At 33.9% G+C, this 20,654-nt stretch overlaps 1 protein-coding gene across 2 annotated transcripts in view; it reads right to left on the bottom strand.

The window, feature by feature from the left end:
• Positions 1-6,877: 6,877 nt before the first annotated feature.
• The window catches only part of LOC126815237 (intermembrane lipid transfer protein VPS13A), a 103,998-nt gene continuing 90,221 nt past the window's right edge, over positions 6,878-20,654 (bottom strand). For both annotated transcript variants that reach the window (XM_056099384.1, XM_056099385.1), the window contains 19 exons: positions 20,503-20,615; positions 19,890-20,043; positions 19,291-19,434; positions 19,064-19,145; positions 18,605-18,674; positions 18,167-18,275; positions 17,704-17,823; positions 17,084-17,217; positions 16,831-16,912; positions 16,560-16,673; positions 16,093-16,168; positions 15,812-15,975; positions 15,014-15,095; positions 14,410-14,497; positions 14,097-14,211; positions 13,703-13,797; positions 12,852-12,975; positions 12,408-12,485; positions 6,878-9,685 (listed from right to left, as the gene is read on the bottom strand). In XM_056099384.1, coding sequence (XP_055955359.1) covers positions 9,641-9,685; positions 12,408-12,485; positions 12,852-12,975; positions 13,703-13,797; positions 14,097-14,211; positions 14,410-14,497; positions 15,014-15,095; positions 15,812-15,975; positions 16,093-16,168; positions 16,560-16,673; positions 16,831-16,912; positions 17,084-17,217; positions 17,704-17,823; positions 18,167-18,275; positions 18,605-18,674; positions 19,064-19,145; positions 19,291-19,434; positions 19,890-20,043; positions 20,503-20,615 — 1,989 coding nt within the window. In that variant the 3' untranslated portion in view covers positions 6,878-9,640. The remainder of the gene's footprint in view (positions 9,686-12,407; positions 12,486-12,851; positions 12,976-13,702; positions 13,798-14,096; positions 14,212-14,409; positions 14,498-15,013; positions 15,096-15,811; positions 15,976-16,092; positions 16,169-16,559; positions 16,674-16,830; positions 16,913-17,083; positions 17,218-17,703; positions 17,824-18,166; positions 18,276-18,604; positions 18,675-19,063; positions 19,146-19,290; positions 19,435-19,889; positions 20,044-20,502; positions 20,616-20,654) is intronic.

The following is a 20,654-nucleotide window of genomic DNA, read 5'->3' as shown; positions in this document are numbered from 1 at the left end:
TTGGACGCCGTCTGTATCGGAGACCACAGATGCACACCATTGCTGCTTTAGAAGCTGCTCTTGTCCAAGAATGGAACAATTTACCCCAGGCCTTCTTTCAAACATTGGTAAATTCCATGCGACGTCGCTGCACAACGTGCGTAAGAGCATGTAGAGGACACACGCGCTACTGACAATAAAATTGTGTCATACTTTTGGTTTTGACCCCTCTGACTTTGTACCGTTGATTACAGATTTAATATCCATAAGTGTACAAATGTTTTGTTATTGATGTGTTCCCATTTGAATATTGTTCACAATAAGAAGCAAAATAAATAAGATATGTTTACAGGATCATTTTGTTATATGAAAAACTAAGTGATGCGTTTTCCATGGCGCTCAGTATATAATCAAATTTTCTTAAATAATAATTTAGTCAATAGTGTATGACTTATTCAATCGTGGATCCAGGATTAATTGTGGTGGGGCAATTCAGAAAGGGTATTGTTGTGTTGGGATCACTACCTTCTAGATGCCTTCTATATATCAGCACGTGGATGGACGGTCATATTCATATCTCAAACCCCCCTATATATTAACACAAGACATGTTCGTACTTCGAGCAAGCACACTCCGGAGTATGTGTGTCTGTTTTATTCTATATATTACAGTGAAGAGTCGACAGGGGCAGATAACTCCCGCCTCACATGACTTATATTACAATATTGATCATCCAGTAGAGAGAGGATCAAAACGACATCCCCCTTTCTTCCAAAAAGAATAAACTGGAGTATTACAACATATTGACAAATTAAATAGTATCTATATGACATCCCCCTTTCTTCCAAAAAAAAAAAGAAGAAACTGGAGTATTTACAACATATTGACAAATTAAATAGTATCTATATGACATCCCCCTTTCTTCCAAAAAGAAGAAACTGGAGTATTACAACATATTGACAAATTAAATAGTATCTATATGACAGTATATTTGGTGCCCAAAAGAGCAAGGCAATTTTTATATATACTATTCAAAAAAAGTAGGGGATATTTGATTTTTAAGTGTTATTAAAGTCACCTAATGAAACTGACGAAGAAACAAATGACAAAATGAAATGAAGTTCACATTCATCGATTTATTCCAAATGATCGTTAGACTAAGTAAGGCACAGACTGACCATTATAAGGGTAAAATGATACCCGGGGTCAAACAGCAAAGTTACCACAGCATCACAACCAAGTCAGTAACGGGTAAATCCTCCTCTGTTTGCCAAACAAGCATTGATCCGACGTGGCATACTCCTAATGAGACGTCTAAGGTCATTTTGGTCCAGATTGTCCCATTCCTGTTGCAACGCAGCAGCAAGTTCTTGGACATTGGCAGGACGTTGTTGACGTTGACGTAACCTCTGTCCAAGCATGTCCCAGACATGCTCGATGGGGGAGAGGTCGGGACTTAGTGCTGGCCAAGGTAATGTGGTGATGTTCTGTTGTTGGAGGTAACCTGTAACGATCCTGGCCCTGTGACATCTTGCGTTGTCATCCTGGAAGATGAAACGGCGGCCATGACGTCGTGCGAACGGCACAACATGGACTGCCAAGATGTTGTCCCGGTAGTACTGGCCTGTAACACGCCCTGCAACAACATGTAAAGCCGTTCTTCCAGCAACAGTGATGCCTCCCCACACCATAACAGAACCACCCCCAAATCGATCATGTCTGATGACGTTAACGTCTTGGAAGCGCTCGTTTCGACGACGCCACACCCTCCTACGTCTGTCCAAAAAATCAACAGTGAACCTTGACTCATCTGAAAACATCACATTGCTCCAGCGTCGATTATCCCAGTGTTGACGATCCCTACACCAACGACGTCTTGCCTGAATGTGATGATCTCTCAACGCTGATCTGATTTGCTGTGATGACACGATTTCTCAAGGCCAAGGTACGGATAAATCGATCCTGGGCTTGAGTTGTCGCCCTTGGTCGACCTGAGCGTGGTCTGTCCTGTACAGATTGTGTATCACGGTATCTGGACCATAGCCTGCTTATGACAGACTGAGAAACATTCATCGTCCGCGCCACAACCGCCTGTGTTGTGCCGATCTGTAGCATGCCAAGGGCACGTAACCTTTCATTTTGGGTAAGCCGACGCATATCAAAATTTGTTTTCTGGTCACTAAAACAATTAAACTGATGTTTCCACCCTGGAATTCAATGCCACAATGACTGTAACATTCAAAGTCAGAGTCGTGCAAATCTTGGGTTGGACCCCCATGATGATCCCAAGCATCACCTGCATTCCATGCGGTAGCTATTGGTGCGTTTGGGCGTCACATGTAACTGGAAATGTTTCTTCTGTTAGGTTCTATAGTGACTTTTTTCGTAGTCATTTGCATATTTTAGTATTATGCCCCCAAAATCAAATATCCCCTACTTTTTTTGAATAGTATATTTTCATGTAGATGTATATTGTCATCATCCCTGTCCCTCCATCCATTCACATTTTGTCAGTGGACACTCTCAGGTTACAATTTTTATCCGAGTTTGACAAAACTTGAAATATAGGTTTATATCCCCAAGATCTCGGTTCCTTTCGTAACTTCATGGATTATGGAAGCCGATTGTACAAAAAGTCATATTTTTAGCTTGTGGACCCAATAGATGTCTCAATTTTTATCCAATTTTGACAAAACTTAAAATATATTTGTGCATTTCGGCCCCTGATTGAACGAAAAATCGCGTTTTTAGTTTGTGGAACCTCTAGAGGTCACGGTTTTTATCCGATTTTAAAAACTGTTCAAATATATCACTGTTGATTTTGAATTTCGTGAAACTGCCCGACAAATCTCAATTTTTATCCGATTTTTATGAAACTTAAAATATGTTTATATCCCAAAGATCTCAGTTCCTTTCTATATTTGCACATATCGGACTGTAACTTGATGGATTATGGCCCCTGAATGAATGAAAAATCATATTTTTAGCTTGTGGACCTTCTAGAAGTCACAATTTTTATCAAATTTTAAAAAATCTTTAAATATATCACTGTTTAACCGTAGGGAGGTGGGGGGGGGGAGAGGGAGATTGAAATTCAAGAAAATCGGACTGAAACTGCAAACACTGTAAAGATAGGTTGCCAGGCAACGATAAATACGCCCACAGCAGCTTAGTCGTCCGAGGAGTCAACAAGAGTTGGCGCGTATTTTTTCTATTGTCAGTAATAAAACATTTATAATACACTAAAATCTGATTAAGAGTAACAACGCATTAAGTAATTGTCAGAGAATCATTAGAATTTGTTTGGCTTTTTTAATTCTGCCCCATGCTAACGTTTAGTATACGAAGCATTAAATACGGTGGATTTAGCTGTTCAAGTTATCAAAATTCATTCAAAATCAATATACTTGTTCATCTCAAGATCTTAAGCTCTGTGTATCAAACTAAAGTCAATCAGATGATAACCTTGGTTTCATGGGCATCTACAAGATTTTTCAAAGTGATCATGGGCCATAGGTCTGGCAGTAATTATTGGAAATCATTGAAAATCACTGGGCTTATCCGTCTCATGACTTTAAACACTGTTTATAAATTTAAAGTCAATCTGATGTTAACTTTAGCCTCTAGAGCATCCACAAGATTTTTCAAAGTGATCAAGGGCCATTACCCGACAGTAATTATCGGAAATCGTTGAACTTCAATAGGTTTCTTAGTCTCATGACCTCAAACACTGTGTATAAATTTCAAGTCAATTGAATATTAACTTTAGCCTCTACATCGTCCAAAAGATGTTTCAAAGTGATCAAGGGCCATAACTCTGGCAGTAATTATTGTAAATCATTTAGAATTAATAGTCTTCTTCGTCTCATGACCTTAAACACTGTGTATAAATTTAAAGTCAATCGGATATAAAATTTAGCCTCTAGAACCTCCACAGGATTTTTCAAAGTGATCAAGGGGAATAACTCTGGCAGTAATTATCGGAAGTCATTGAAAATTAATAGACTTTTTCGTCTCATAACCTTAAACATTGTGTATAAATTTCAAGTCAATGGGATATTAAATTTAGCCTCTAGAGCATCCACAAGATTTTTCAAAGTGATCAAGGGCCATAACTCTGGCAGTAATTATCGGAAATCGCTGAAAATCAACAGGCTTGTTCGTCTCATGACCTTAAACACTGTGTATAAATCTAAAGTCAAGGGGATATTTACTTTAGTCTCTAGTGTGTCCACAAGATATATCGGATATCGTTGAAAATCAATAGGCTTCTTCGTCTCATGACCTTATATGCACTGTGTATAAATCTAAATATCGGATATGGTTGAAAATCAATAGGCTTTTTCGTCTCATGTATAAATCTAAAGCCAAGCGGATATTGACTTTAGTCTCTAGAGCGTCCTCAAGATATTTTGAAGTGATCAAGGGCCATAACTCTAACAGTAATTATCTGATATCGTTGAAAATCATTAGGCTTCTTCGTCTCATGACCTTAAACACTGTGTATAAATTTCAAGTCAATCAGATATTAAATTTAGCCTCTAGAGCATCCACAAGATTTTTCAAAGTAATCAAGGGCCACAACTCTGGCAGTAATTATCGGTAATCGCTGAAAATCAATAGGCTTCTTTGTCTCATGACCTTAAACACTGTGTATAAATCTAAAGTCAAGATGATATTAACTTTAGTCTCTAGAGCGTCCACAAGGCATTTTGAAGTGATCAAAGGCCATAACTCTGGCAGTAATTATTGTAAATCATTTAGAATTAATAGTCTTCTTCGTCTCATGACCTTAAACACTGTGTATAAATCTAAAGTCAAGATGATATTAACTTTAGTCTCTAGAGCGTCCACAAGGCATTTTGAAGTGATCAAAGGCCATAACTCTGACCTGACAGTAAATATCGGATATCATTGAAATCAATAGGCTTCTTCGTCGCATGACCTTAAACACTTTAGCCTGTAGAGCGACCACAAGGTTTTTCAAAGTGATCAAGGGCTATAACTCTGGCAGTCCTTATCGCTAAAAATCAATAGGCTTCTGCGCCTCATGACCTTAAACACTGTGTATAAATCTGAAGTCAAGCGGATATTAACTTTAGTCTCTAGAGCGCCCACAAGATATTTTGAAGTGATCAAGGGCCATAACTTTGGCAGTAATTATCGGAAATCGCTGAAAATCAATAGAGCATCCACAAGCAATTGTGGACTCTGGACGGACAGACGGGGGCGACGACAATATTCGACCACATTTCAATGTGGGGTAAAAAAAAGTATGTAATACAAAGGTTGTGGTCTTTCTAGATCATGAGCTCCCTTTCGATATTCGAGCATCTTGGACCTTAACTTCCAGGATTATGGCCTCTGTTCATCTCTTGCAAAATGTGGATGTATCTTGCATGGCAACCATTTGTTTTTTGTTGGGACTATTTTATCTACCATTGAACTCACAGGACAAAGAGCTTCTAGCTCTCCTTATTGACAATTTTTAATAAATAATTTTCACTTGTGATACATGTTCATAGATTGGGTGTAGACAACAAATAATGATTGTCTTATTATAGAATGAGTATTTCAACCAGCTGTCTGCTCATCTGTGGAAATTACAATGTCGCAAGAATTTGACTATTAAAAAAGACCTGTTATGCGAACAACACAATAAAGCGAATGTTCACCATGCTTTAAGTTGTTGAGGGTTTCATCAAATGATCTTAACTGGTGTTCCTTTAAATAAAATAGAGCAAAGTCACAATGAAGACAGTAGGGTTTAGAAGCTGCCACAAGAAGTGCCATACCAAACAATGTAGGTTGTGAGTAAACCTGATAGGGGTCTGGGGAGTTTTGTAAGCATTCATGCTGGTTAATGCCGGAAAATGTTAATGATTTTGAAACCATTTTACTTTTATAACAGTTTACAATTCTATCCTTATCCATGGAGGGAAGACCCTGAGAAAATGTTACGGTTTTGCTCTAAAAATGGATTAAACATACATTATGCAAGAGCTAAATCTGTCTGTTACAGGTTTTTCTTTAGGCCTGAAATGTTACCTAAATCATTAAAAAGACATTAATTAACCTATCCAGATCATAATCAACTCTTGATGGCATCGCTAGTGACGATTTAATGATTAAATGGATAATCAAGACTATGCTGTTTATCGTACTGACTTTAGTAATGATGATCGAGGCTAGGCGGAAAATTCAATCGCTTAATTTTTGGTTCATAGTTGATCAATTTGAATCAATTATTCAGCAAATTGCCTTTACATTATCTAGTTTTTAACTATTATAGTGAGAACTGCAAACTCGTTATCGAATCTCCCATATTGTATCTTTAAAGGGCCAATCTCGATTATATATTGAAGAATAAAACTGCTTGATTTTGTGTTAAAAGCCCTTAAAATCCTCTACCTTAACTCAATATATACGTGATACGTTTTCAAACAACTTAACCCCGCCAGTTTGCATCTGTAAATGAAGACTGGTGTCCCAAGCTGTATTATATGGTATCTGGATACTGTGTAGGTGAAATTTGCTTTTCGTTATCAAGTACAGCACTGGGTCATGCACTGTATAGCCCTCTAAAGGAATGGCAATAGATTATCAGGTCACCAAACAAAAAAAGTGACCCAAAATCTTAAAAGGGTTACGTGTCCGGATAAGCGGTTTTGACGTTCACGTCCAAACCACTCAATATTTTGAGCTGAAATTTTAAGACAAGGTAAATACAACATTCCTCTATATTCTGGCACTTAAGTTTCATAGGTACACAGACTTTCATTTATTGAGACTCTGACAGTCTGCTACTTTCTGATTACGTGGATCTCTTTATGTCCATATAAAGTTTTTTTTAAACCCTTCCGTTTATTCTCTTTGACACATAAAAATAAAGTTTAACTCCATTTTACAAAACCTTTTATTCTTTGCTATTTACTACAGACACAAACAACAAAGCCATTAGAAGGAAAAAAACACCCTAAAACTGTTATAAAGGGACATAATATAAAATTTATAAAGTATAAGCTGTGACGCCAATAGGCATATCATACTGGAATACAATTCAATTACTCTCCACCTTGATAAGCATTTCCTGAATCTGAATTCTAAGCAAATTTACAATCAGAAAAACAAAACATCCAAATGTATTTTGTATAAAACTAAACAATTTGTTTAATGATTCATTAAATTTTAATGATTCATTAACTATGGTTTCATTTTTTTTCAATTAAATTCTGCTTTTTAGTAATTTTCATCACAATATTTCATTTTTTAAACTTTGTATTGCACAAAAAAAATTTACTCAATATTTGATTTTGGGATTTCATGTTCCTGAATTTCTTTTGATATTTTTTTTTCCTAATAAAACATCATACATAGAAATATCTATTCTACTAACAGTATATATAAATGTTCATGCATAAGAATAACATTATAGCTAAAAAGGGGTTAACAAATAGAAAACTGTAACATCCAACAACCATGATAGTACTGTGATACTTGGTAATAAAGATAACTAAATAGATATCACAGAAAGATATAGAACTATATTTTGTCAAGTCATTAGTAAGTATCATAGTATATTGTAAACAGTATTACCATAAGCAAACTAGATTTATATCAATAAACTGATACTTCATCACATTTATGAATACACACAATGACCCTACTAATGACTTTTAACAAAATAACTCAAAATAAATAATGGTTATTTCTTTTGTCTTTAAATCTTGTGAAATTAGAAATTCATCTGCTCCATCTTTTTATTTTGATAAAGGAGATTTTTATTGGGAAGTATGTAGAACTACACCATTTTCCTAGACATTTTATTAGATACGTAATCATTTTAAAAACAACATTTTAAAACAACGGTAACTACTCAACAATCCCGATAGCACCAGATAACAATAAATAAATCAGATTGCACTCACTATGTTGTTAAAAGAAGACAAAATAAATAGTTTATTAATTTGATAACTTCCAGACTATTTTCCACGTGAGATCAGGATAATATTGAAAGTAGAATTTGTTTAGGCCAAAACAATATAATTTCTAGTTCTTAGGGGTCTTGATTTAGTATTTTTGGTTGTTAAATTATTATTTATTCCCTATTAAATAGGACACAATATTTTATTAGTTGTTCCCAAAGAACAAAAGTTCACATTGGTATGGCCTTTTAATGTAAATCAACAAGCCAACAGTGAGGCTGATGTCCTCCGCCAAAATCCCAAAATAAATAGATGACATATATTAATTAATCGCACATTTATTTTTTTCAAAAGTATCGAGCAATCAAACTATATACTAAGTTGCATCACTCACCATCGAACTTAGTCACGGTAACGATATAATGAATCTATATTCAGAGTTTCAACAATTTCACTTCATTATAATCAAAGTTATTGTGCCCCAAAGCAACAACCAATCAGATTGCTTATCTCTGCTTACCGTAAGCAGACAATGTTCATCATCGAACTCCATCAAGGTATTCACCTATTGAACGCCCACACCAAGTTTGAAAATTCTACCTCAATTAGAAGGAGAGTTATAGTGTTCCAAAGTCTGTACAATCAAATTGTTTATCGCTCTGCTTACCCTCAGCAGAAATTGTTCATTATCCAACTTAGTCAAGGTATTGATGTGATAAAGCTATACAGCAAGTGCCCTCACTGTCACTTAATTAGAACTAAAGTTATCGTGTCCCAAACCATCAACCAATCAAATTGCTTATCTCTGCTTACCCTAAGCAGAAAATGCTCATCTTCGAACTCATCAAGGCATTGACCCAATAAACACCTACACCAAGTTTGAACATTCTAGCTCAATTAGAAAGAGAGTTATTGTGTCTCAAAAAGTGTGACGGACAGATAGACAGACGAACCCATTTTAATAGTTTCCTGCTTTCTTCGAAATGCGGGGGACAATTAAGAACAATATAAGTAAAGTAAGTAGATTATAAAAAGCACTGAAATAACAAAATAACACATCAAACATTCAAACTTAACAAAATCAATGAAAATCACATCTCTACAATATTTCTAAGGGCACAAATAAAGGTGTCACACATTGTACAATTTATATTCAAGATTTTCTTCAGATTCAAGATTAAATACATTATAACCTGATTTTTCAACAAACGACCAATTATCTGGTGAAAGATCAGCTAATCTATCAAGGTCTTTATACTTTCTAGTCTAGACTACGATTTTAAGACATTTTATTACCACATATATAATGGAATGCAACGATCAGCATGAAGTGATAGCCATTTTATAGCATGTATAATATATGATAATATACCATTTTATAGCATCTATTATATATGATAATATACATATAGATGTTTCTTATACGCTAAATATATTTATATATATATATATATGAGTATTGACAGATATTCATAGAATCATAACTAATTTTATTTGCAGAAAGGAAAGCAGCTAGCCTTCACCGACTTTTATAAAAAATATTTTACTAACAATCCTTTAGAATGAAAACATATAAAGATGATATGAAGATGAAAAAGGTTTTTTATATTTTTAACTCCATGACTCAAAACAGAAACAATGTAAATTTAGTAAAAAATATGGACTCTTGGACCAATCAGCTTTATATTTCTATCTTGACTAATCATGTTGAAGGATATAGAAATTTGTAGAATGAATTATTTTAATCTGTTCATGGCTTCTTCTATTTTAATTATAATCCACTGAAACAAGAAAGTTAAAATTAGAAGCTAGGGTTTCACTTAACACTAACGAGTAACCAAGTCATTTTGGGACTAACTATATTTTATCTCCCGAATTTGCTTGTGTGCAGTGGTCTTGAGAAACCAGAGAACACTGACAAAAAAGATAGGTTGCCAGGCAACGAAACATACGCCCACAGCAGCTAAATCGTCTGAGCGGTCGACAAGGGTTGTCACATATTTATTCCTTTGTAGGTAATTGGGGGCCTTTACAAGACAGTTCCATACAGATCAGATTATAATTTTTGCCGTTTGAGGGTTTCACAAGGTTCTACAAACTGAAACAAGAGTCTCAACTCTGGAAGTAATCTACAGAAATTGTTGAAATTTGACAGGCTTTTTCGTTTTACTAATTTAAATAATGCATATAAATTTCATACTGATCAGATGATCACTTTTGTCATTCAAACATTCACAAGGTTCACAACCGCCATAACTCGTAGAAATTATTGATGGAAATTGCTGAAATTCAATAGACCTCTGTTTCACACATTTAAATGACACATATAAATTTCATACATATCGGATGATAACTTTCATCAATCGAGCACTAACAAGGTTGAACAAAGTGAAACAAGGGCCATAACTCTAGAAGTAATTATTGTAAATTGCTGAAATTCAATAGGCTTCCTGGTGTCACTAATTTAAATAATGCATATAAATTTCACAAAGATCGTATGATAACTTTTGGCGTTAGAGCATTCACACGGTGAAACAAGGGCCATAACTCTAGAAGTAATAAACTGAAATTGTTGAAATTCAATAGGATTCTTCGTTTCCCTAATTTAAATATTGCATATAAATTTCACAAAGATTGGATGTTAACTTTTGGCATAAGAGTGTTCACAAGGTTCAACAAAGTGAAACAAGGGCCATAACTCTAGACTTAATAAACGGAAATTATTGAAATTAAATAGGCTTCTTCATCTCACTAATGTAAACAACATATATTCATTTTACAACAACTGGATGATAACTTTTGGTGTTAGAGCGTTCACAAGAAATTGTGGACGATTGACGGACTGACGGACGGGGGCGACGGCAATATACGTCCACATTTCCATGTGGGCGTATAAAAACCCATGAGGTTAGGAAGGCAAGCCTATAAACCAAGGGTCAAACACATATCATCTGTATTGATAAGGTAGCATCAGGTTTTTCAACCGGTTTCAACTTGGTTAACCAGTGGCTGCCAGGCAGGATACGCCCACATTTTCGAGAGATGGATAGAGAACAAGCTAAAAATGTGATTTTTCGTACAATCAGGGGCCATAATCCATGAAGTTACAGTCCGATACATGCCAATATCGAAAGGAACCGAGATCTTAGGATGATAAACCCCCTATTTCAAGTTTCATTTTACCATATTTTACGGTATTTGAGAATGAACGGCGGCCATTCGAACTCAGCCGTCCTCAGGGTTTAACGGCTTATAATAAAACGTTTTTTTAAATCGGATAAAAATTATGACCCCTGTAGGGTCCACAAGCTAAAAACGCGATTTTTCATACAATCAGGGGCCATAATTCAGGAAGTTACGTTCCGATATGAACGAATATTGAAAGGATCCGAGATCTTTGGGTTATAAGCATACATTTCAAGTTTAAACCAAATCGGATAAAAATTGTGACCTCTACAGTGTGCGCGAATATCGAAAGGAACCAAGATCTTTGGGTTATAATCTTACATTTCAAGTTTCAACAAAATCGGATAAAAATTGTGACCTCAAAAGGGTCCACAACTTTGATATACCATATTTTTACGCTATTCGAGAACGAACGGCGGCCATTTTATCTGTCAGTTTTGGGCCGATTTTCACGAAATTTGAACTCAGCCGTCCTTACGTTTTTTTAAATCGGATAAAAATTATGACCTCTATAGGGTTCACAAGCTAAAAAACGCGATTTTTCGTACAATCAGGGGCCATAATTCATGAAGTTACGGTCCGATATGCACGAATATCGAAAGTAACCGATATCTTTGGGTTATAAACTTACATTTCAAAATCGGATAAAAATTGTGACCTCTATAGGGTCCACAACCTTGATATACCATTTTTTGACGCAATTTGAGAACAAAGGGCGGCCATTTTGTCTGTCTGTTTTGGGCCGATTTTCACAAAATTCGAACTCAGCCGTCCTTAGGGTTTAACGGTGATATAATAATACGGTTTTTTAAATCGGATAAAAATTATGACATCTATAGGGTCCACAAGCTAAAAACGTGATTTTTCATACAATCAGGGGCCATAATTCAGGAAGTTACGTTCCGATATGAACGAATATTGAAAGGATCCGAGATCTTTGGGTTATAAGCATACATTTCAAGTTTAAACCAAATCGGATAAAAATTGTGACCTCTACAGTGTTCACAAGCTAAAAACGTGATTTTTCGTACAATCAGGGGCCATAATCCATGAAGTTACAGTCCGATACATGCCAATATCGAAAGGAACCGAGATCTTAGGGTGATAAACCCCCTATTTCAAGTTTCATTGAAATCGGATAAAAATTGTGACCTGTAGACTGTTCACAAACAATTGTGGACGGACGGACAGGGGCGACGACAATATACGTCCACATGAAAATGTGGGCGTATAAAAATTGGGGAAAGTAATATTGTAAAATCTGTGAACCATGATAGCATACTGAATTATTACTACATCAATTATACTCGTACTTACATCTAACACTTTTTCATCAGCAATAGGGATTTCTTTTTTATTTGCATTACTACCAAAAAATTTCTTCTTTTCTTTTTCCTAAATAATAAAAATAACATTATAAACTGAACTATGATTATGCATGACAAGCTTGTTATTTAAAGGTTATATTGTTTCAAAAGTAATTTTCATAAATCCTAGGGCTATCTCATAGAAACAGAATAATGTTTATCTGAAGGGGCACAAATGAGAAATATTGATATCATGGCTTTACTACACCGATGTTATAGCAAGACCGCTATATCTTATAGTAATCAGTACTAAATTGGGGTTGAATTTAGGTGATAAAAATAGCACCATTTTCTATGTGAGAAAAATGACCGACTGGGAAAATTTTGAAAGTAGAAGCCCTAATTCGACCAAATCAACCTCACTTTGTAAATTGGAAAAAAAGTAAAAACAAACCTTTAATATGAGCTCCAAGCCTTTCGGTGTTTTCTTAGGTCTTTCTTTTATTTCAGTCCACGTGTATGTCCAATCACAGTCCCAAGCACCAAATAAATCACCTTTCTTTACCAATAAAACACGCCTACAAATATAAAGAGATGACTGAATGAAAACGTTTTACTACTAAAGGTTTCTCAATAACCCAGCAATCCCAGATTTCACAGGACCTATAAATAAATCTTGGCTTTAATTATGTAAATCAAATGCCAAAATTTAACAGTATAGCCTGTTTGCCTTCTCTAAAATTTTCAAATGAAAATATTCAGTTTTTCAGAATTGATTACAAGATTTGTTGCATAGGGTTATGTAACCAACTCTTGTAAGGAATTACATTTTCCAGTTGTATAATGAACGTGAATATATAAATGAGGTGATCGCTAACCACTATAGAATCGGCTAGTATATAATAAAGACATGGTTTTTGGACATTACCTAGAATTTGGGGACTTAAAACTGTAAGTGTGTATTTCTTGATAACAATATCACAGAGATACAGATAGTCAGTTGCACTGGACCCTTATTCACGAAAACTTAAACTAAGACACAATCAAAATTTTAAGAAATACTGCAATTCGATTGGCTGACCAATATGCAAATTGGATATATGCAAATTGATTTTACTGGTCAACCAATCGAATTGCAGTATTTCTTAAAAAATTTCGATTGTATCTTAGTTTAAGTTTTCGTGAATAAGGGCCCAGGACATTAAACCTTAAATTATAGTAAAACTATAAGTAAATAAAGCCTTCAACTTGAGCTGGGTAGTAAATTAAGATAAAAGATAAACATTGTTGTATAGATATACTTACAAGTCTGTAACTAAAAACACTGATTTTTTATCTTTACTAACTACGACATGAGCCTGATATTCATCAGATACAGAATATTTAGCTTTTTCAGTTTCCTACAAATAAATAAATACATTTAATATGTTAATACTTGTGGTATGACAACTACATTTTATGTAATAATAACATGTAGATCCACAGCTACTATAAACATCCCTTCTCTCTTAAACCCATTTTATAAGATGAATTTTCTGACTTTAATCCTGTATCATTAAAAACACAGAAAAGGGCCACTTGACAGGTTTTTAGGCAATAGTTTGTTACTTTTTGCTTTATCTACTTTTATTTTTGAGTGGTCGTGGCATGGGGGTGGGGGTATTGCTTGAACCCCTGAATCTGTCCTTGTTATACTTACCATAAGAATAGCGTAACCTTCTGCTTCTTGATGATTATATGGTCTCATTACATGATCACTGTGAAATCTTCTTGGTGGTCGTAATCTTCGAATTTCATCACTCATATCAGTTATACTGTTAATTATATTAAACAATCACTCATATCAGTTATATTGTTAACTGCATGTATATTAAACAAATCACTCATATCAATTATACTGTTAACTATATTTAACAAATCACTATCTATTTCAATTTTATTTCAATTTCACAAGAAATTACTCTATATATTAAATCTTAATCTATTTAAGAAAATCAATAATATATATTCACCGTCTTATTCCTTCCAATGAACTACTAGCAAAATCTATAGCACCACTAGTTGGTCTCGTTACAACTCCTACTAAACCTTTACCTACTCCTAAAAATATAATATATACATCTTATTTCATATACAACATTACAGAGATACCTGTAGTACTTCAGCTGTCCCAAGTATTTTCAGACGGACTTCCTATATACCCTTTGTATCACCGGCTAATGTATTTTTTTAAAAGCTTATTCTGTAATAGAAAAATCTTTCCACTGAAGAAAGAGAGAGAGAGAGGGTTTAAGGTCCACTAGACACAAACTAGGTCATTTCAGGACTAACACATGTTTCAATTTTATTTCAATAATTAGCTTGCGCGTAGGGGTCTTTAGCAGTGGGAGGAAACAGGAGGACCCGGAGAAAACCTACGAGGTTGGACAAACAATCTTACTCCTTGTCACGTACAACCGGGGAATCAAAACCAAGCCAGTTGACTTAATGGCAGACCTTATGATATAACACGCACACGGTAACCATTCGGCTATCCACCCCCCTCCTTCTACTGAACACAAAATTGGGTAGAATAATATAAACAGATAATACATACTCAATAAATCAATTATTTACCTTTAAAGAAACCTCCTACACCTTCTTTCTGAGCCCCTTCTATAGGTTTTCTAACTATACCAGTTACACCATCAAAGACACCCTACAAATAGTTTCAAATATACTAATACACAAATTTATGTACAGATAAATCCATTGAGCAATTATCACTCTGCATAACTTGAGCAGAAAATTCTAATTAAGGTACTGATGTAATTAAACTAGTTACTAAGTTTCATCACTCTCACTCAATTAGTCAAGACATTGATCTAATGAATCTAATGAACATCCCTTGTATGACAGACAGATGAACCCATTTTAACACTATTGGTTCACAATATTTACATGTCAGATTTTAAAATGTCTATCAAATTATATAGACTTATTTCTCTTGCTAAAAATATTCTATGAAAATATCAGTCAATGTAACAGGGAATTGACTAGTTCTGGATGATGGTGTTTATACTATTTGGTTTATATATTTACTAGCAGGATACCCGGCTTCGCTCGGGGGTCATAACTCCGAAACCGGAAGTGGTAGACTAACGCCACCTGGCCTATGTTACTCCCCGGTCCGAGCTACCCCTATACCCCAAATTTCAGACTCGGGGCAGACCTAGTGTAGCCGCCAACACCGAACAGACAGACAGACAGACAGACAAACGACAGTCACAAATATATATATAGATAATTGATTTATTTAATTTTACAGCCAATGACAAGAACTATATATATCATTTATGTTGCCATAAGTCTAATGACAATTTTTCACTACAAGGTTTTCTTGCTCTACAAGTTTACAATGTATTGATAACTTACTGTTACAAAACCTTTTCCACCTCGAGCAAATCCTTCTGCTGCTGTGGCAGGTTTTTTATTTAACTGTTCACGTCGTTTCTTCTGGTAATCATCATCCATGGTTAAAGTAGCAATCCCTTTCCCCACAGTTCCAGTTATTCTAGATGCTGCTCCAGCAGCTCCACCTGTTGATAGATTTATAAATCAGTTGAGTTAGACCATTTCCATGGAAATTATATTATACCAATTCTTGAAAATAGTTTTTCAAAATTTTGTTTTCAATAATATAACCAAATACTTGCCTATGGCGTGACCAAACAAACTTCTGACACCTATTACCATTCCTTCCGCAAACTCTTCAGGTCCTTGAATCAATCCCTGTCACAAAATAAAAGTAGATATTTGGTTAAAGTTCTACGACTAGAATTAAACTGCACTCAAATACAAAAGTATACAAGGAATTATTAGCTATGTTTTATTTGCGACAACTCTTAAAATAACTGTAGGCTATACAGAGAGAAATGGGGTTTAATAAGAAACAAACTAGGTCATTTAGAGACTAACATATGGTCTTTAGCATTGGGAGGAAACCGGAGAACTCGAAAAAAACAAAAAACAAGCAGAAATTGGACAGGAGACTCTAGTCCTTGTCACATACAAGCTTGGGTTTGAAACCATGCCACTTGACTCAATGACAGACGTTTTGATCTAAAGCGCACACACTAGACCCCCCCCACCCTAAAGGTTGTATATAATGTGATGTACTAACCTGGTATGGTTCATAGAAGAGATCTCCTACACCTTCTGATAATCCACGTAATAATCCAAATGGATTACCTAATACATCTAATCCTAATACTAATACATACATCTGTTTAATAGCCTAGTAAACAAAAACATGAAAACCACAATATTAACCTATTTAAACACCAATCATAGGGTCAATATAATTATATTAATTACAATAATAAATTTTTATTGTCAGTCGAAATATGGATCAATTTAGATTTAAAATAAAGTTTAAGATTTAAACAACCAACCTGTCCAGCATAATGTCTCGTCATTTCTTGTATTAACTGTGATTGGTTATAGAAGGCATGTTTTCTCTCAAAATACCCCAATCTGTTAAAAGGATGCGATAAAGCTTTCAACTAAATACATTTATAAGTTAACATGAGTTAACCCTATACAGTTTCATTGTAAGCTTATATGATCTTGTCAAACCACAATTTATCCTAAACTTAAACTAATATTATGTGGTCTTACATATGATGAAAATTATAATAAACCTACTTGAAGACGACATCTTGTACATCAGTAAGTACAACTCCTACACTCTGTAAGAACACATTGACTATATCAGATTTAATCTCTGTGGGTTTACCATCTTCACTGGAACCACTTTGTAAAGAAAAGCTTAGATGTATCTGAAAACGTAATTGATAGAAAAAGTACTTTAATCTCCAATACTGTGTGGGTCAACAAAACAAAGGATCTCCAACAACATTCTTAAATGGGTGTAGCTCTAGGTAAATAAATGTGAAAATAAATACTATCATCAAAACATTGCATATTAATAAACCAATAATTGTTATTCTATATATATTTTTTAATGGCTGCCGTTCAATTACCAGTTCTAAATGCCACTCAAAGAAACTTCTTGTATTAGATTAAGAGAGATATTGCTTTTGGTCTTGGGACAACAAAATTTCTAAATGTTTCTGTTTAAAAATATTACCAGTATCAAGTCATAATTTAGTTTTGATTATTCTATGTAATATGTAGTAACATGTAAGAATGACTATTGAGTGTCCAAACCTCAACATCGGTGAGCTGCTCAATGGCAGTGGCTGCTCTAGAATCACATTTGATTTAATTTCAGTCTGATCTCGTAAGAAATATCTAGTTACTACCTTGATAGGTGAGAAATGTAAATCGTCATAGTAATTCTTCTGTTCTTCAGCTAAAGATACACCAACAACATCTAATAACTCAGAATCTATCTTCTGTAAATCAGTTTCAAACAGCTTAGTCTAGAATTAAATTTTAAACAAATATAGATATAATGTATATATTATAGTTATATGTATGTATAAATGTTAACCAATTGTATTGTCTAATAATTCAGTTCTGGGAGGAATAATACAATTAGTGGAAATCAATCCTGGCATAAATCACAAGTGGAAAATGCGTTCTAAACCACAGAGACCAAAGATTTCACGTAAATTCCAATTTTGAATTGCTCTGGACAATTTGAACGTTTTTTGAGCACACTTCCTAGATCCAAGCTAACAATCAGTAAAAACACTGACTAAAATATCCAAGTAGAAATATGTGTAAAAATAAACAAGGATAGGTAAGATAGAAAATAAATACCTCAGTTTCTCTAGAAACACGTTGATCAGCAGCAAACAATTCTAATATAGCATTCAAAAATCCTTGATCAACATTCAACGCCATTTCCTGTATTAATGCTCTAAAATATCTGTAATTATAAAACATATATGAGTATTATAGAAAACTAGATTTACCTTGATATAAGTTAACATATAAGTATATACAAAGATAGTGTAGTAACCATTCAACACAAGTACAACAGACTACTCTTTCTGTCTGTATCATTTTATGAACCAATAATTATGCAGATTTAATTGTTTGTCCAATCTGTTCGACTCATTCAAGGTAAGAAATAAGACAGACGTTTATATCAGTGTTTTTCATTTACACAAAAGTATAAGATAACTCCTACATGTATAAATAACTCTATAGTGGTATCAGTTGTTTTAGCCTATGATATTACTGAATAAAACTTACGTTATTTGCATTACATTGCTATGTTCATGTTTCCTCATTAACATACTGACTTCAGTAAATGGTTTTGGAACTAAAAATAGAGAATAATTACAATTTTCAATCAGTACCATATATAAAACAAACTTTACATACTTGACCATCTGAACAGAAGACCAGCAAAAAGGGGTAACTTTGAAATGTCTAAGACTTGTCAAGTTACCCCATTTTACGTTAATATTTACAGTTATATTCAAGTGCAATTTCGGGGAACATTGAACATTTCTAAAATCTGATTACAATTCATATAATTTGGAACATTCTGGACAATCGTAGCCTTGCCATCCATCACATAATTTGTTAATAATTACTGGCATGATAGTATATTTAAAATTTTGATAAAACCTGAGTACAACTATGTATTTGATGCAAAATCCTACAACATAATGTGTCAAGGAATTACTCATTTAGATGCTTACTTACCACTTTCAGCAGCTACAGATTTAGGTGGTGGTAAGGGAGATAACACTGTAGGAAACGTGGCTTGAGTTAACTGATTATCAAACTATAAAATATAATTATAAATAATTTATCCTTATAATATATAAAAAGATATATCAGCTATCATCTTCATAAAACCGGCAGAAAAGGAGGACATTAAACCCCATTTCGTTTTATTTGTAGTATTGGATGTTAGTATATGAATATACCTGAAGTCTGTTTAACTTGGCATGGAACTGTAAATGATGAACTGATGTTTTATATTGAATCCATATACCATCTACAAAACTTCTCTTGATTTGTCTATTATGTGGTTTTATCATCATTATGTTATCTTTATCACTAAAATCAACCTATAAATACACACCCATTATTTACAAATATACATTTAACTTTAATACAGAAACAACACATTCACAAAATATATAGTCATATCGCTACTGTGGTTAAGTTTCAATCTGGTAAAAAAAACATTGCACATCAATTTACTTGAAGAGATAAAAACATGCTCTTCTTTTAAGGTTGTCAGTTGAAAATTTTACAGACTGGCACTTTGTCAATACACAACCCAGATCTCTCTGTTCTTATAATCCATAAAAAGTGCCCTAAGTTAAGGTTTAATGTAGGAACTTATAACATCATTTACAGATACCTATCTGGGAGAATTGATAACACTGTGAGATAGGTATTACTGACAAAAGTTAAATATGTGTGGAAGACACTCAATAATCTTTATTCTAGTCCTGTACAACTGAATCTCTATGGTACTATAAAATCTGGGACTGCTTCTTTAATTTAGAATACAAACCTCTATTTTATTGTCTAGATGTAATCTAGCAGCTGGACTATGACCTGCAGCTAATGCTAGCATATATTTCTGATATGCTGCTTCCAATATATTTGTTGTTTTTACATTTAACCCTTTAAATTTCTTCTTCTTCTCTTCCCAAATAATACCAGAACTATAAAAAAAAAACCCAAAATATACATAAAAACATATTCTAGAATATAACAATGTTTTAAAGACATTTTACATAGGTCAGTTAACAATTAAATATGTCATTTTGTCATATAAGTCTATGTCTATGATATGGTAATTTTATGTCTATGATACATAATTTTAAAACTACATGGGTCATTTTAAAGACTGATATTGTAAATAATTTAGTTTCTATGGTTACATGAGCAATTAGGTTTATGAAAATACTGCTTGGAAGAGTGGCATTTTTTACTATTTGCACAATCTTTTGTGAACACCACAACCCTAGCTGTATAAACCTAAACACGCCAGGAATTGAATAATATAAATGATATTGCTTGCTAGTTATGGTAACTTTAACTTGATTCCAATAAATAGCACAACCAATTCCATTTTGTAAAAGAGACTAATAAGAAAATGTGAATAACAAATAATCACTTACCTTGTTATTCCCATAAATGCTACTTCAGTTTGTGAATAATTATTAACCAATGAAAAACCCATACCAACAATAGATACAACTATTTCTTGATCCATTCTCTCTAACTCATCGGCCTAGAAAATATTTTACATATAATATATTGTATATCAACA

This window comes from Patella vulgata, chromosome 3 (assembly GCF_932274485.2).
Source record: "Patella vulgata chromosome 3, xgPatVulg1.2, whole genome shotgun sequence".
Taxonomy (NCBI): Eukaryota; Metazoa; Mollusca; class Gastropoda; family Patellidae; genus Patella; species Patella vulgata.
This window is presented reverse-complemented; position numbering and strand designations above follow the sequence as displayed.